Raw genomic sequence first — 18,111 nt, 5'->3', positions numbered from 1 at the left:
TCGATTATTTCAAACTAGCAGTTCAATCCCTGGTTCTCTCGCATCGACTATGGAAATGCCATTCTCACCGGAATTCCCAAGATCCACCTAGCACCTCTTAAATCTGTGCTTCACCTTTCAGCTAGACTTACCACAGACTGCAAGCGATTCGACTACATCTCCCCGGCCCTTAAAACCCTTAAATGGCTCCCTATTGAAGGCAGGTCCACTTACAAAACAGCCTGCATCACACACAAAATTCTCCTTCAAAACACACCGACATACCTCGCTAACAAACTCACTAAAGCTGGTTGCTCCTGTTCCCTAAGAAGTACTAACACCTTCCTTCTCATCCCCCCCCCTCTAAAATAGAAAACCACCCAGTCACGATCCATTTCCGGCAACGCTCCTTGCACTTGGAATGCCCTTCCAACTGACCTTCGCTGCAACCCTTCCTACTCTAGCTTCAAAAAAGATCTCAAACTACATCTCCTCAATAAATACTGGGGACCCTAATCCCTATCTGTTCTCGTCCACTGGCCACATCTGTCCGAACCTTGATACATCCGCCCTCTCTTTATCAGCCTTACTAGCCCTTCCTCCTCGTCACTTCCCCCTCCCTATTTACCACCTTAACGTTCCTTGCACACCCCCTTCCCTTGTCCACCCTCAGCCCTAATACCCTCCTACCCCCCCCATTTCTGCCCCTCCCTCTCCCTTCCTTCCTTACCAACCTAACTGACCACTAACCTCCCTATCCTGACTCTGCAATTTTCCGGCTCTCTTTTCAATTTGTGCCTTATGATATTTTTTGACTATCACTTCTTCCACATTTTGGTGTGCTTATTACCCATATTTATCATTTTGAAATATGTCAGGCGAAGACTTATATGTTATTTTCACATATTGATGCTATGTATGTTCCCTGTCTTTTTTTACCTTCTTGTCTCAATAATGTAAAGCGCTCTGATACTCCTGGGTCCAGCCAGCGCTATATAAAACCTCTAAAATAAATAAATAAATAAATAAATAAATAAATAAATAGAATCACGGGTACATGGGAACTAATCCTTTTGCTGACATTGTACATGGACAATGACTTTATGCAAGATTGTTTTTCACTCAGCAGGTGAAGGTAGTATAGAGCTGTAAGAACAGTGGCGCACATGTGCACTGCTCGAGAATTAGGCATAGAAAGAAAAAGAAAGAACCGTGACCAGAGCCACACAATTAGGAGAGGAGCATGTGACGCGGCCTGTCAGTAGGACTGATCTTTCAAAGAGGCAGGTACAGCCTATCAAGGCGCCACCATGAACCTGTGGAGGACTGACTGGGTTCTTCACTAGGTAAAACGAAGATGCTTGAACGTCCGATCAATCTTAGGACATGCATTTAAAAATTAAAACCCGGTGCGGAAATTAAACACTGAAGACTTAACACCAGCTCACTGACCCCTCAAACCTGCAACAATTCATGGAACTTGAAATGAAAAACAAGCTCTACACCAAACGACAGTAGTGATATCCTTCTCGTCAGAAAAAAGTTTCACATAGCACATCTATGCCATTATAGGTGCTTATCTGTGTGCTGCCAAGGAAAACCACTGGGCACTTTCAGATGGATGACTCATAGAAAACAGGAAACTCACAACTGAGCAATATTGCACCAGAAAATAGACCCTAACAACAGTAAGGCTGCGCACAAAAAATAGTCAGTGCAGTTAACAGAAATCTGTTTAGGCTACAAGACAGGGACACAATCTGAGTTGGGGGGGGGGGGCAGAATTAGAACCGGGCACAAGACCAGTACAGCCCAGCAGATACCTGGCATGGTTGCATGAGCAAGACAGACACCTAGGGCATACGGAACAGCAGACCACTGAGCCTGTAACCAGGCAAGGTCACCCCCACGCACCGCTGCTTCCTGCCTCGCTTTTGCCTCGTTTTTCTGCCACTTCCAGACGCCGGACGACCCAGCCGCCGCTGAGCCGCCCTCCGACTACTTTTCCCGCCGCTGCCTCCCTGCGGCCCGCCCCCCTCCAGCCCATTCGCTGCCCCGCTCCCGCCACCCAGCTGCTCCTCCCTCCCGGCTCCTTACTTATGATGCCCTCAGAGCGACCGCGCAGCGGGAGCGCCAAAGGCAAGCCCGTCTGCGCCCGTCCGCGCCCAGCACCAAGACCCCTGGCCCCCGCCGATGCAAGACCACCCGACGGACCTACGACGCCGCCACCCTCAACGCACTCAATGCCAGCCGGAACCCCGCCTGCTACCGTGCCACCCCGAAACGCACCCACGGACCCTTCACCTGCAAAGCCTGCCGATTCACCTGCCTCCGAACCTGCACCGCACCCGCAAAGGCGAGCACCAGCAACAACCACCTCAAGTGCATCCTGCTCAACACCCGCTCCGTCCACAGACACGCCGTGGAACTCTGGAACCTCCTCGACACAACTTCACCAGACGTCGCCTTCCTCACAGAAACCTGGATGAACGCCTCCTCAGCCCCCGACATCGCCATCGCCATCGCCATCCCGGACGGGTACAAGATCACCAGGAGGGACCGCGTCAACCGACCGGAGGAGGCATCGCCATCGTACACAAGAACACCATCCGCATCACGACCAACTCCGACGACCCCCTCACCGCCGCCGAACTCCCCCACTTCCAGATACACATCGACCCCAAGAAAACCCTAAGAGGCACCCTCATCTACAGACCCCCGGGACCACGCACACAATTCAGCGAAGACATCGCAGACTTCATCAGCCCGCACGCCCTCCCCTCCGCTGACTACATCCTCCTAGGGGACTTCAACTTCCACCTGGAGAACAACAACGGCACCAACACCACCACCCTGCTGGACAACCTCGGACTCAAGCAACTGGTGAACACCCCCACCCACTACGCCGGCCACACGCTTGACCCAGTCTTCTCCTCCAGCAAGCACATCTCCTTCAGCCACTCCACCGGACTACACTAGACAGACCACAGCTGCGTCCACTTCAGCTTCAGAAGAACCACGACTCACCACCACCCGCAACAGGTTCCTCGCAGGAGCTGGAACAAGATCACCGCCGACCAGCTCACCTCCTCCAGAACCCTCCCACCAGTACAACGGACCCCAACGAAGCAGCCAGCAACCTCATACAGTGGATCACCAACTGCGCAGATAACCTCGCACCACTGAAGACCCCTCCCAGCAGACCCGGCAGCAAGAAAGCCTCCTGGTTCACCGACGAACTCAAGAACTCCAAGAAGAAATGCCGTACCCTCGAGAAAGCCTGGAGCAACAACCAGACCACAGACAACATGACTGCCCTCAAGCACGCCACCCGCAAACACCACCAGCTGATCCGCACCACCAAGAAGACAGCATTCAGGGAACAACTGGACATCAACGCCCACAACAGCAAGGAACTCTTCAGCATCGTCAAAGAGCTCTCCAAACCCAGCGTCGGAAACAACGACATCACTCCCTCGCAAGACCTCTGTGACTCACTCGCCTCGTTCTTTCACAGCAAGATCGCCGACATACACAACAGCTTCAGCGCACAGACCACGAACCCAACCACCGAGCCAACGCCCCCCACCACCACCCTCCGCGCCTGGACCCCGGTCAGCAGCGAAGACACCACCCGCGTGATGAACACCATCCACTCCGGATCACCAACTGACCCCTGCCCCCACCACGTCTTCAACAAAGCCGACTATCAACGCACCCCAACTCCGGGACATCATCAACACCTCCTTCAACACCGCCACCTTCCCGGAGAGCTGGAAGAACGCCGAGCTCAGCGCCCTCCTGAAAAAACCAACAGCGGACCCCACCGACCTCAAGAACTACCGCCCCATCTCGCTCCTCCCTTTTCCTGCCAAGGTCATCGAGAAGACCGTCAACAGACAGCTTGCCGCCTTCCTCGAGACGAACGGATCCCTCGACCACTCGCAGTCCGGCTTCCGAGCCAACCACAGCACCGAGACCGCCCTCATCGCAGCCACAGACGACATCAGATCCCTGCTCGACAACGGGGAAACAGCGGCCCTCATCCTCCTGGACCTCTCCGCAGCGTTCGACACGGTCTGCCACCGCACCCTAGTGCAGCGCCTCAACATCGGAATCCAAGAGAAGGCACTGGAGTGGATCATCTCGTTCCTCACCGGAAGAACCCAGAGAGTCCGCCTCCCTCCGTTCAGATCCAAGGCCACCAAAGTCATCTGCGGCGTACCACAAGGATCATCACTCAGCCCCACCCTCTTCAACGTCTACATGAGCCCCCTCGCAGCCATCGCACGCCAACACAACCTCAACATCATCTCCTACGCTGACGACACCCAGCTGATCCTCTCCCTCACCAACGACCCAGCCACCGCCAGAACCAGCCTACACGAAGGGATGAAAGAAGTCGCCGAGTGGATGAAGAACAGCCGCTTGAAACTGAACTCAGACAAGACGGAGGTTCTCATCCTGGGATCATCGCCCTCCGCCTGGGACGACTCCTGGTGGCCCCCTGCCCTGGGCACCGCTCCCAAGCCAACGGACCACACGTGTAACCTGGGTTTCATCCTGGACTCCTCCCTCTCGATGACCAGACAAGTCAACGCAGTCTAGTCGTCGTGCTTCAACACCCTGCATATGCTCCGAAAGATCTTCCGGTGGATCCCCACCGAAACCAGGAAAACGGTCACCCAGGCACTCGTCACCAGCCGAATGCACTACGGAAACACCCTCTACGCCGGAACCACAGCCAAACTTCAGAAAAGACTCCAACGCATCCGGAACGCCTCCGCACGACTCATCCTTGACATCCCCCAACACAGCCACATCTCCGGACACCTGAGAGACCTGCACTGGCTTCCCGTCAGCATGAGGATCACGTTCAGACTCCTCACCCACGCACACAGGCTCTCCACGGCCTGGGCCCCAGGTACCTCAACAACCGCCTGACCTTCTACACTCCCACCCGCCAGCTACGATCCACCAGCCTCGCCCTCGCCGCCGTTCCACGCATCCGCAGAGCCATCACCGGAGGAAGATCCTTCTCCTACCTGGCAGCCAAGACATGGAACTCCCTCCCCATCCACCTCCGGCTGACCCAGGACCATCTGTCCTTCAGGAAGCAATTCAAGACCTGGCTCTTCGAGCAGTAGCAGACCCCTCGCCCCCCCAGCGCCTTGAGACCCCTCCGGGTGAGTAGCGCGCTATACAAACGCTATGATTGATTGAAGATAATCACCCTTAAAAAAAAACAACCTTAGAAACACGAAGCAGGGGACCTAAAACCGAACACCAATGCAGGAACTTAATGTACACTTAACAGTAACAATTTAGTTTAAAAGGTCCCAAGTCAACCCCCCAGCCCATCCCCAACCCACTTTTTTTTCAAGGAAACTGGTTGAAGCCTAGATCCAAATAGGGTTTTGGGAACAATCCACCCAATGGCTAGTTAGTGGGTGAATCACAATGAAAGCCATGTGTTACCAAAGCACAAAGAGGCCAGATTGGTGAACACTGCACTTCATAATTACCCAACAGAAACTGGGCAAAACTGGTTTCAGGTTAGATGAGCACAGTCCTGCGCACACGTGGTGAGGATTTTCGACCTTCTTGCCTCGTTGCCACAGCTTCGGCAGTGCCGATCCTGATCAGTTAGTTGCACATATGCGCAGTAGTCCCCCCTCGGTTACTCCAATTGGTGCTCTATTGGCACCACCTGCACCTCCTAACCTCATTGTGCATACCATATTCTCCTCCGTACACATTACATGTAAACCGCCAATTTTTATCTTCTGTGCTTTGTGCCTGTGGCACTTCTTCAAACCCGCACCATCATTTCTCTCTCTTCTTCGTTCTTTTGCAACTGGACTGCCCAATTGCTACTACTACGGCAATGCCAATCTTGTACAGTTTGTCCACACATGCGCAGTTATCCCCGTATAGCCCCCCAATATGGTGGCCTATGGCTCCCCCTACGCGGTCTAGTTTTCTGCGATCACTCCACGGCTTAAATAGACGCGTCATTTCCGGTTCACTCGTACCAGGCTACTCCATTATCCATAGTCCCTCGACTTCTCCCATCGAATGTTTACAGGTAAGCTGCCTCCCGCAGCCGCTAAACCACCCGTTATTCACCTTGCTACTTTTGTGATTCTGTCCAGCTAACCACGACATACCTTCCTTCTCATTACCCTCATAGGCGCACCCGCCTTTCCTATGCTTACTCCTCGTGGATCGCCATCATTTTACTCCCTGGGTGAGTTTTCCCCTCTTTTCCTTTTTTCACATCATCATAGGGCTACATTCCTCCTCCCATTCCTGCCCTGCCTCAAACTCTGTGCCCATTTTAAAGCTTTTCATAACCGCGAACACCGCCTTCCGATGTGACACTGGACTTCACACATACTTAGCCTTGGGGTAAGTCCACTTCATCTGCATTCCAGCATGTTCTGCCGCCTGGGATGTATCCCTGTAATGCCCTCCATTACTTTTACCTCTTACAGTGCGAGACACCCGCCTGCCGTCACGGCGCTCTCTCATCGGCCCACCTATCCGTTGCCTCAGCCCACGCTTCTATATACTAGTCAGGTAGCTCCTAGGCTACAATCTTTATAAACACCTTGATTTCTCCTTCAGGGGCCCCCACGGTCCACCCGCAGCTTCATCCTGACGCGGGACCTTCAAGCAGTCTACACAGACTAGCACCACTTTCATCGTTCATCTACTCTTGCGCAGCGCACACCCCAGCCCGGGTTGAAATTATCACCGTTCATATGGTGAGCTTTTAGGTCTAATCTACCTCCACCTCTCCATACGATGCCCCCACCCTGGGTCCATACGGTTAGACCTAATCCTTTCCCATCCCCGTTCCTCCTCCACACAGGTGCCTGCTCTCACATTGTGTCCAAACACGAAACCGGTAACCACCATACCTCCTCCTTCAAATGCCGCTTTTTCATAGTGCACCACACAGCTTGTGGACTAGCCACCCACACATTCTTGTCCTCCTCGTCTCTCTTGCCCATTACTTAGCTTGCCCACTGCGGTATCTCATACCCTGTACACTTCCATTCACACAAATACCACGTCGGGGGAATTTTTGGAAACCTCAGGCCCTAATGTCCATTAGTTTTGCCTCAATCACTTTGAATTACTTATAGACCGCCGCCGTCCATTTATTCCTGTTTATTAATTGCACAGTCTCTGCGGGTTTGCACAATGACCACTCCATACCACTCCTGTCACCCACACACCAATTTTTTTCTTTCCCACCGTTTTTATGCATCATGGCACATCATCTGACGTTTTGTACTTCTGCACATTTCTCATGAGGTCCAACCCATGAAAGCGGCACACCCACAACAGTCACTGCATTTGTGTTTTCCCGCGCATTATTCATGATCTAGTAACCATGAAAGCGGCACACCCACAACAGTCACCGTTCACCTAGCGCTCTGTCGCTCTCCTTATCCGCAGGTGAACTTAGGGTGATCCCCCCTCCCTTCATCCCTGTGTCTTATATAGAAGAACGACAGTGTTACTTTCAGTTTCTCTCATATCCCTTACCCTTTATTTTGTATCCTTCCCAGCCCTGAAGAGTCACAGGATCACTCCTTGTGACGAAACACGTGTCGGCTGGTTGTTTGGTATAATACAGTCATTGCCTTGTGATAAATAACTTCCAAAACTTAAACTGGTGTGTCGGTCGACCTCCGCATTGTCAATACGTGAATACACTTGTACTAACTTTGTAATATCCTCACCACGTGTGCCCAGGACTGTGCTCATTTTACAATGTGGATCTTCCGACTCGCACAAATCCGGAGGTTATCGGGTAAATCCCCCGACATGGCAGCACCGTATTTACTTAGATACATACAAGACACTACGCGCATCAGTCTGAGCGCCATTCTTCCGGTCTTCACAAAAAAAAAAAAACACCCCTAGCCTTGGTTTCAGGTTAGCATGAAGTATTATTCGAGATCAATTCTAGTCTAATAACGGAGTGGCAGGGGAACCTTGGAGTGACCATCTCAAGAAAATGGAAAGGATCCAACTTAAAATATGCTGAAATCTCACCCAAGGAGAGTCCTCACAGGAGGTCAATGCCCATGTCCGAGGCGCAGCACTGAGGCAGGTAGCAACCAACGGGTGAGGCACAATTTCTTACATCTCAGAAAGAACTACTAACGTGGCATTGCTTAGTAGCTACAAGAGGCTTCATTGAAGGACGAGCAAATGAAAACCTACCGGTGTGTCAGTTTGTGCCCCTACACCAGTGAGAATTTTTCAAGCTACGTCAACCACAAGTACAAGTACAATAGCATTCATTAAGAAATCGGGTTCATGAGAAGAGTGTAACTGTGACCGGGCTATGGAGGCTGCAGAATAACGACAGACACCATGCATAAAATCACAGCATTACTGTTGGCCCATTTTTTAAACCTGAAGTGCTGCACAAATAAACAGTCTTCAGGCACGAAGTTACCAATAACATTGCTAATTGAAATGAGATGTATATATAATAAAAACAGAAGGTCTTTAAATAAGACAGTAAAAGCAGCATATACTGAAGGGGAGTGACCAGCATAATGTGCCAGAGTTAAAGGGGGCACACCGTTGGGGGCAAGGTGTACGTACATATTACGAAGGGCAATAGCCAGATAAGAGCTAGAATCTTTGGGTGCATAGCATGAACATCTGCGCCCTTTGTACATCACATTTAGTAAGGACATTTTCACCAGCGCAGCAGGTGAAGAGCAGGCGAATGGCAGCATGCAAATCCTAAAGGGGACAAACAACACCAGATTCGAACCTTGCTATCAGTAAGCAAATGGGACAAATTTCTAGACAGTAAGTTCAAAAGTTAAGCTGTGGCACAATACCATTTTTAAATGTCTGGAGGCCAAGACTAAAACGGTACAAAAGCACCCACATGCTAAACCCCAAATTTCTGCTATTAAATTAAACTAATGTGTTCTGAAAAAACAAGCCAGCGAAGGTCTGGTGTAAAAAAAGCATTGGCCGCGCGGCCGTGAAAGTGATAAGGCAGCGAACGTGATCACGGGCTGTAAGGGTGCCTGCGAGATGGAGCCTGTGCTCGTAAGCGAGCGCCCGCGTAACCTCAAGCTCTAGGCCACCAAAAGCAAAAGCATGTGGTAGCATTTTCTGAAGCCCATTTACTAAAAGTATCGCCAGAGCAGCGAATGCGCTGGATCAGGCGAGACCTAAAAACATGACCAAATGAGCAACAAGCATTTGCAATGCAATAGGTCTCGCATTAGGAAAGTGTGAGCTATTGGTATTGTAAATGACAATTTTTTTTAATATGTGTTGGCTTTGAAAATATATAAAATAGCATTGTTATTCACAAAGCCAATAGCTTACACTTTACTAATACGAGTCCTATTGGCTATGGCAATGCTTGTTGGTAGCAAGCAAGGACAGTGCTGTGGTGGTGTCCCGCGAGTGATGTGGTGGTGCGTGCAGCAGTGTGAGGCGGGCAGCAGTGTGAGGCGTGAAGAATAATGCGGGCTAACAAAATGCGGGCAAGTTAGACTAAAACAAAACCCAGAACATCGCCTCGCGCCGAAAGCAAATCTGTTACGGCAGGGTGGAGGGGTGGGGAGGAGGGGGCTGTAGCTGAAACTAAATAAAGGTGACTTCGTACATTATGGGAATGCTTGCATGTTGATTAAAGCCTAGGCCATGGTTGAGGAAGCAGCACAGACGTGCTACGTTTATAGGAGGAGTGGTTCTGCCTTTTGTTGCTGACACACCGTGCAGTGGCCACCGTTAATGTGTGGTGCAGTGGCAGCACGTCGTAGTGCCTCAGAGCAGAGTCAGCTCTCGCAAATAGAAATTCCTCTGTTGTCTCTGTGTTTATTTAAGTTGTAACGCAAGGAAAACCAAGTTTAAGATGGAAGGACTTGCGCACCGTCGCATGTACCTATGTGGGCACTAATCAGTACGATAAAAAACGTAAGTGGTCTGGTGTGAAAGATGAAGCGGGTGGCCGTGAAGAGGCGCTGTGCTGATTAAGGGAAAGGAAACATGAACAATTGCATGCAGAGCTTATAATGGGAGAAGTTTGTATGCCACAAGTAATCATGGTGATCCATGGGGGTGAACAAACAACAACAAGCTCTTGGCATTGCTGTGACGGGGGGCAGATCCTTTGAAGTCTGAAGCGAGGCACAGACAAATGGTGGTGTGACGTGGCTGGTTTGTGCACGTGCATAGCTCACATGAACTGTGCGAGATCAGCAAGTTTGGTAGAGGTTTTGAAGTGCTTACTATAATTCTCGCCTATCTTTCCCTGCGGGATAGAATAGTCGAGACCTAAAAAGTGGGGGTGACCATGAAAGCAGATCCTACTTTCCTACAATGCTGATATAAATACTGCAATCGGAACAATGTATTCGGTTTCATAATCTGTTTAGTGGGGTAAATACCCGAATAAACATTTGACTTACTGATATAAGAAATATGATGTACAGGTATATTTTTGGGTGCTTTGCGGAGCACTTGTTTTGGTAAGGGTGCAATGTTGCTGGTCACCCACAATATTCACCAGAGTAAATTACAACTAAAAGAATAAACAGAGTGCAGTTACCAAGGGTTTGAGACACTTATGCACCCTGACCGCACCTCATGGCATCAAAGGCAAGGCCTCATCTTTTTTCAAACTGGGAACACTTAGCGAGTTATCAGGGGTACTGCTCAAAGAAGAGCACCCATGACGTAAAGTTAAGAAACAAAACTGTGAAAAGCCAAAATGCCAAGGCTTGTGTGCAATATGGTTTGAGGGAAGAATACTCAGAAGCCTTTTCGATTAGGAGCGGAGTAAGACAGGGCTGTGTCTTGGCTCTGTTACTTTTCAACCTGGATATAAATGGACTGGTGGAGGCCCGTCTTAAGGATAACCAGGACTTTCCTCTAGTAGCTGGCTGTCCAATTCCAGCCCTACAGTACGCGGACGACGCAATACTAATCTCTCATACACAAGTAGGCCTTCAGCGTGTCTTGGATAGTTTCTCCCTCTATGAAAGATTTAGGCCTAAGGGTAAACTCATCCAAAACTTTTATTATGCGCTATGGTAATGGTATCAAGAAGCATAAGGATATGTTTGTGGCAGGGCAAAAGATCGGGGTTGCTAAGAAATTCTCATATTTGGGCATTCTTTTTGCCCATAACGATACCTGGGTTCAAGCAGTTTTAGCTAAAAAAAAACATGTCCTTTTACGTACTACATCTGGCTTAACGGTTTTTGCCAGAAAACTGGGAAAAAGACCCCCTGTGGAGCTTTTAAAAATGTATAAAGCAAAGTGTGTCCACTGGAGCGGGGCTTGGGGTTTTGCCGATCTGCTCCCAATACAGAGAGTTGAAATTTTTTTCCTAAGATATATTTTATGCTTACCGAAAGGTTCTCCTGCATGCGTTTGTCACGCAGAGTTGGGGCTCACATACATCTGATTTAATTAGGCTTGAACCTGTGCTTTTATGGCACAGACCGTGGTATAAAGACAAGGCCAAATTGAACAGAGAAATTATTTTAGATATTTTGAACCTGGAAGGAGCAATGAGGATACCGTGGCTAAGATGTGTGTACATTTCTAAAAGATCTTGGCCAGAGTTTTTTTATTGACCCTGGCACCCTTATTATTATAACAAGGAAGAAATTAAGAAAAGATGGTATGTTGCTGCTAGACTCTAATAGAATGTCGTCCGAGATTTTAAAACCCACTGTTCCGCACAACCAGATGGTCTTAACTACTTTTAAAATTCAACCTTACTTAACTTTTGTACAAGGCGCCTATGATAGGTTTTTATTGACCCGTTTTAGGCTGGGAGTCTTTCATCGACTACTCCCTTTTCCTACAACAAATGACTGGTCTCAAAACCTCCAAGCCTGCCCTTGCGATAATTCTCCCCCACAGTCTACCATTCATGTTACCTTCTTCTGCAAATTTTACACTGCTTGCAAGGGCCCTGTTCTTACTACCTATTCTCAAGCAGTTTGGGCTACACCAATGCAGACCAGCCTTCTTCGCTTTACAATTTTTAGATAATGAGCATAGGGTTTTTAGGGTATCGATTTTTCTGAAAAAAGTTGTCCCATAGGACACAATTGTCTACCATTTGATCTATTGTGTCAAGAGCTTTCTTTAGTTTAATACCGTTTCAATTTCTTAGGACTGGAGCCTAAGTTAACTCAGGTGTTGAATTTGTAATTGTTTGAATAATGGTATTATATTTTTAATGTGCTTTTATGATTGTCTGTTCAAACAATCGAATAAAGCTTTCTTGACTTGACTGTATGGCATGACCCGAGACTGCACATCTTCAATCATATGCCCTTCCTTCTTGTGAAAGGGAGGGTAATGTAACATCTAATGAATTCAATACTATGTTTGCAAAGCCAAAGGCGCATACATATAAAGCTATCCTCACACCATTCTCTACCTCAAAAGTAGACAAATCCTGGCAGAACCCTGCACACCACAGAGTTCGAAGCCACATGTGGTTAAGGATTTTGCCACCTCAATGGCACATCAAGTAATACTCATACTTCACATATTACCAGCAGTGTACATTTGAACCTTTAGCTGTCATTATGCACGCAACATGGTGAAATTCATACAGAGTGCTAAGATTCTGCCACATCAACATAATTTCCATTACCCATCAGTCCACTTATGAACCAAACGAAAGATGTAAAAATACACTACACCTTCATGCACAGAACATGGCGTCAAAGTTAAATAGCAGACATTGATACCTTAAATCATTCATTCAAAGCAATGAGCAATAACCTTCCCTCCTCCCCCGCAGAATAAGACAAACGGCAATGTCAGTACATTTGCCTGTGTACATCTAACCAGCCACTATCCAATATGATCAATCAGTAAACACTACATTATAACCTTCAAGACCTCAGCGCTGGGAAGCCAACATGGGGAGCCATGCGCTCAAGAAATCCTTTTGAATAGAACTGAACTGAATTCCTGCCAAACCGAATTGGACTCATTCATAAATGAAATGCAACACAACTAAAATGTTGACTCTGGTAGCCGGTATACTGGACCCTAGAATATACCACTCGACACTACAATTTAGTAAGTAGCACCATACAAATTCAAATAACCTAATGTTTCGTTTCTGCAACAGTGCACATCACCCCAAAAAGAGGAAATAACTGCTTGCTCAGTCACTCTGTTGAACCCTTGGTTCAGAACTGCACAGGTCTTAATTGGCAAAGGAGACCGTTGCGTCTCAATGACGATGCTGCCCACTTAATCGTACTCCTCTACTCCACCCTAACCCAGCTGCAAAACAGTAAAGATTGATGTACCTTTCCAGCGACTGTTCTTAACCAGGACATGAAAGAGGGAAATGACAACTTCCTGGCACAGCTGAAGGACTAAACTAGAATATTTCTCTGTGCCCCCCTCAGAAGTCTGCACATTGAATAATGTTAACTGCATTGGTGTCTGTGTTCAAAACTGCTCAATACCAATAAGTTCAAAAACTGCTTCCCAGTGACCTTGTCACTCTCACCCACGCTCCCTAAATACACATCAGACTCAGATCGACTGAGAAGGTTTATCCAATTCCAGGAAATTGTCAGGGATTGAAGACTTTATAATCTGTGTTTGAAAAGGGTTGACGCTAGTTATACAGTAAGCTAAAAATCTACTAATAACCTCGATTTCACAATTCAGCAAAGGAGACCGACGGATTACAAAGTAGTGCGATCTTTGAGGACTAAAAAGACAGTTCAAATGTATTTTTCACTGTGTATAATGCATAGTGTAAAAAAGTGGACTACTGAAAGATTGAGATTAATTAAGTTTCAAAACCGTACCTTTGTCGGACAGTCGAACCAGCCGCTCTGGGCGCAACAGCTTTACTGGGAGATCGGCTGGATGCACCAACATTGGTAGCGCTTGCAGCAGGACCAGGCTACAAAAAAATAAATTAAAAGGTTAGCAGTGCTCATGAAATGCCATAACTACAGCAAACTGAAGAAAATATTGACAAAAGTAGTAATGTAAAAAAATGAACTAACAAGAAAATTGCTAGCAGTGGCACTTCAAAGATAAAATTACATTTTAAGCAAGTAGCAGAACTGGGTTTACAGATACATTTAATTATATTTTTTGATACATCATAAAAAAAAATTAAAAAAAAGAAGGTTATCAAAGTAAGCAGAATAGTTTTACCTGACTGAGTCACAAATTCACCATGTAAACATCACCCAACTCACCGTGTCAGAGATTGCAATACAAGGATATTTAATGTAAGTAAATTAATGGTATTTACACAGTGCAAACCTTGGACGGCAATGAAGTGTAGAACAATGGGGAAACCCATTTAAACTGTTCAAAACCATTGAATATAGGGTAAAATGCTGAGCCTGCTTTCAGTTTGTAACATGCAACGGGTAGTTAGTGTTCTATGCACAGGTGTTTCCCTTCTGAATTGGAGCAGAGAAGGTCCAGTTAAGATGGGGATGCTCCAGAGGAGGGACAAACAAGAAGAGGAAGGAAAGCCCATACAAGTCAATGAAATAGCAAGCAAATAAAGAGTGGCAAAGCCAACCAGAGGTAAGGCCGTGCTTCAGGCCCACGGTCTCACACTTGCGGCACACAGGACTGCATTTGTGACACTAGCAAAAGGTCAGACATGTAGCACTGGAGGCAACATATCTAGATTAGAGTCAGTAGACAGGAATTCATGTTTTCTCTGCTCACCTCGACACATCTAGAAAGCACAGGATGGGAAGTGGAGGGGGGGGGGTAGATGCTGTAGGGAATCACAAACGCTTTCCTAATGTTCTGCTCCCACCTTTATCGCATAGAACTAGGTGATCCCCACTCCAAGATGAATACCCGCCAGGAGTCTGCTTTGCCCCGGACTCGTGGGCATGAAAGACCTTGGGGCAGATTTATGTTAACTGGCGCATCCCCAGGGATGCGCCAGTTAATGTGCGCCACAGTGTGCCACAGCTCCGCCACCCATGGTGCAAGGCAAGGAAGATGCGTCACGCATCTTCCGGCGTACGGGCGGCGCATTGCTGGAGTCATGTCGCAAGTGTGACATAACTCCTGCAATGCACAGGGGCCACCCCTACAATGGATGGTGCGTCACTCTTACGCCTGCTTCAAGCAGGCGTAAGGAATTAACGTAGAAAGTGACTGAGTGAAATCTCATAGATTTCACTCAGCCACTTTTAGGAGGCGTTCCTGCGCAGGAAAGTCCCCCCTGCGCAGGAACGCCTCCTTATGGCGCAGGGCTTTCTAACGTGACGCATCTCCTAGATGCGTCACGTTGTAAATAGGGCGCATTGCTTGCGCCACCGTTGCGTCAAATTAAGTGACGCAATTGCGGCGCAAAGGCCTCATAAATCTGCCCCAAAATATCAGACGATGGAGAGCAATAGTTAATTAAAACTCTGCCGAACAACAAAACTACCAGGTCAAATGGATTTCCAATGTCTTTCTATAAAGTGTTCTGCAAAACTTTAGCCTCTGGATTGAGCAATGTCTTCAATGACGGACCGGAGACATTCCTAGGCTAGCTTTCAATGGGTTAGACAAGGCAACACGCAATAATAACCAGATACTCCTTCTCTTACTCAGTGCAGAGACTGCCTTCCTTAGAGCGGCCCGGAGCGTGATAAATTAAGGCTGAGGTCTAGAATACTCATTCATCAAAGCTGACTTACATCGTCCCTCCACCAAATTAAAGATTTGGATGAGACTGGGCTCGTTTTTGCTATTTCAATGGAGCTTCTCACTAAATAAAAATGGTATGTTCATCAACAATATCCATTATTTCTTAAGCATGCATTATATTTTCTGCCTCTTATAGTTAGAAATACAAGTGTTTTAAGAAGTCTCAAGCTTCACATAGGACATAGGTATAGAAATAAATCAAGATAACAGCAAAGAGATTCTTAGGACACATGGAGTCCTTGGGGTCCCAACAGGCATTGAACACTTAAGAAAGATCTTTACCCTTAATGTTTTTGAGACTTAACAAAGCAACAGTCCACCATTGCTGGATGTACAAGACCTATATAGATGGGGAAAACTAGAAATTTAGCAAAAAGGCAGAATTAACTGCGTAAAAATAACTATGCCTAGACTGCTGTACGTAGCCATAGTCCATCCCAACCCATTTGGGACGGATGTTATTTTCTTGCGTACTTCGAGAGTGCTGGTGACTTATCAACGTCCTAGTTTCACCCCTCATACTTTTCCATGGATTTAAGATACTGATTCCTGCACTAAGATTTGTGCGTGCGTGCAGCACATTGGACTGATGTTTATCCACTGAAGAAAATAAACTGTACTATGCTGTGACAATTCTTCATAGCGGTTTTCAAAAGCCTTGAAAAAGTCATCTTACGACGAAACACGTCTCGGCTGTAGCCCAAGTTGGACTTTTGAATAAAGAATATGGAATTATCCTTTGGTCTTTTTGTACTCACTGCGATATGCACTCAACTGCTAACTCACACTGTCCAATTCCGTCAAGTCTCTTGCCATTTCTATCGACAACACCCACACCCTTAACGTTCACATCAAAAATCTCCCAAAAGAGCGCTCTTCACTCTCCGTCACCTCAAGAAAATCAAACCATTCATATCCACTGATGACTTTAAACTTGTAGTTCAGTCAATTGTTCTTTAACGTATTGACTATGGCAACGCCATTCTAAACGGAATCCCCAAAGTCCACCTTGCTCCAATCAAAGCTGTGCTCAACCTTGCAGCCAGGCTCATCACAGATTGCAAACGCTTTGATCATATCTCCCCTGCTCTCAAATCTCTTAAATGGCTCCCTATCGAAGGGAGATCAGCTTACAAAAATGCCCGCATTAATCATAAAGCCCTCCACCAAAACACTCCGCAGTACCTCTCCAAGAAACTCCTTATCGCTGGTACCACTCGTCCTTTGAGAAACACCAACGCCCTCCTCCTAATCCCACCTCTGCATAAAAAGAAAGCCACACAATCTCGCTCCTTTTCTGGCAACGCCCCTACTATCTGGAATACCCTCCAAAAAAACCTGTGCTGTAACCCCTCCTACCCCAGCTTCAAAAAATACCTCAAAACCCACCTCCTTAACTACTATTGGGGATCCTAATCTGTGCCCGACTCCTGATCTCTTTTCACTATTCCATATTTGTTTTAGTAATATAGGTCCCTCTTCCTGTACTCCACTTTACCTAAATTACTTGAAATGTTATTGCTCCAGCTCCTGTTTTATCCTATCTTGATTTGTATAATGTTGTTTTTTACTTTGGATATTTCACGCTGATTTTTCCTTACCTTTGTTTTTATGCTCATGTAAAGCACTATGATACCTCTGGGTCTAGACAGCGCTCTATAAAACTTTTAAAATAAATAAATAATGCTGCTGAACACACCTGAAAGGACGCACTAGAGCCACAGACCTGGATGCCTCTTTTTCTGGTGGCGCTCTGAACATTTTATGTGTGTATGATTTTCACCCTACATATGACCCTACTTGGATGACATAGTGTCCTTCTTTACATTGAGCACGCCAACTCAACATATGGATGTTAAAGATGTCCTGAATTCTTGTATGTGCTAGCAATAGGACCACCATTGCCATCCTCTCTGTGTTTGTTTCCTTCTCGCCTGGGGACGGGGGAGCTCGCTGGAAACCCCCAAATTACAGATAAAAGGATCATCACAGTCATGGGACACGAGACCCAAATAACGGACGAACACCCGGCTCTAAAATACTTTTTTTTTTTTTTTTTTTATTTGTTTACTGCTTGGAGTTTAAATACGAAAATATAGTTTTCACTCCTCAATCAAATGTATTAACCACCAGGACTTAAACATACAAGTTAAATACAATCAAACCCCCCCAGGTCGCAGGGCTGGGTTAGGCTGACGTGTCACTGCTGGGATGGAGGGGCCACACTGGCAGCTCAGGGGTCTGCCCGGCTCTGACTACAAGAGGATTTAGAATGAGAGTCAGGGCAAGGCTGATGACAGGGGAGAAGGCAGTGGTGTGATGAAAGAGCACTTGAACCTGGTCGCAACAGGCTGCACTTTGCATTCAGAACCAGGTACCCCGAAGGTGCTCGAATAA

General features: G+C 47.2%; 1 protein-coding gene and 1 non-coding gene across 2 annotated transcripts in view; both read right to left on the bottom strand.

Moving 5' to 3' along the window:
* The window catches only part of SEC61B (SEC61 translocon subunit beta), a 29,110-nt gene that overhangs the window by 10,801 nt on the left and 198 nt on the right, over positions 1 to 18,111 (bottom strand). The window contains exon 2 of the mRNA XM_078659418.1: positions 13,842 to 13,939. Within this exon, the coding sequence (XP_078515544.1) occupies positions 13,842 to 13,939 (98 nt within the window). The remainder of the gene's footprint in view (positions 1 to 13,841; positions 13,940 to 18,111) is intronic.
* On the bottom strand, positions 8,327 to 8,462 carry LOC144783571 (small nucleolar RNA SNORA84). Its single transcript, XR_013601523.1, has one exon. It is a non-coding gene; the product is annotated as a small nucleolar RNA SNORA84 (small nucleolar RNA).

Source organism: Lissotriton helveticus, chromosome 9 (genome assembly GCF_964261635.1).
Source record: "Lissotriton helveticus chromosome 9, aLisHel1.1, whole genome shotgun sequence".
Classification (NCBI taxonomy): Eukaryota; Metazoa; Chordata; class Amphibia; order Caudata; family Salamandridae; genus Lissotriton; species Lissotriton helveticus.
The sequence above is the reverse complement of the archived record's forward strand: the minus strand, read 5'-3'. Positions and strand labels throughout refer to the sequence as shown.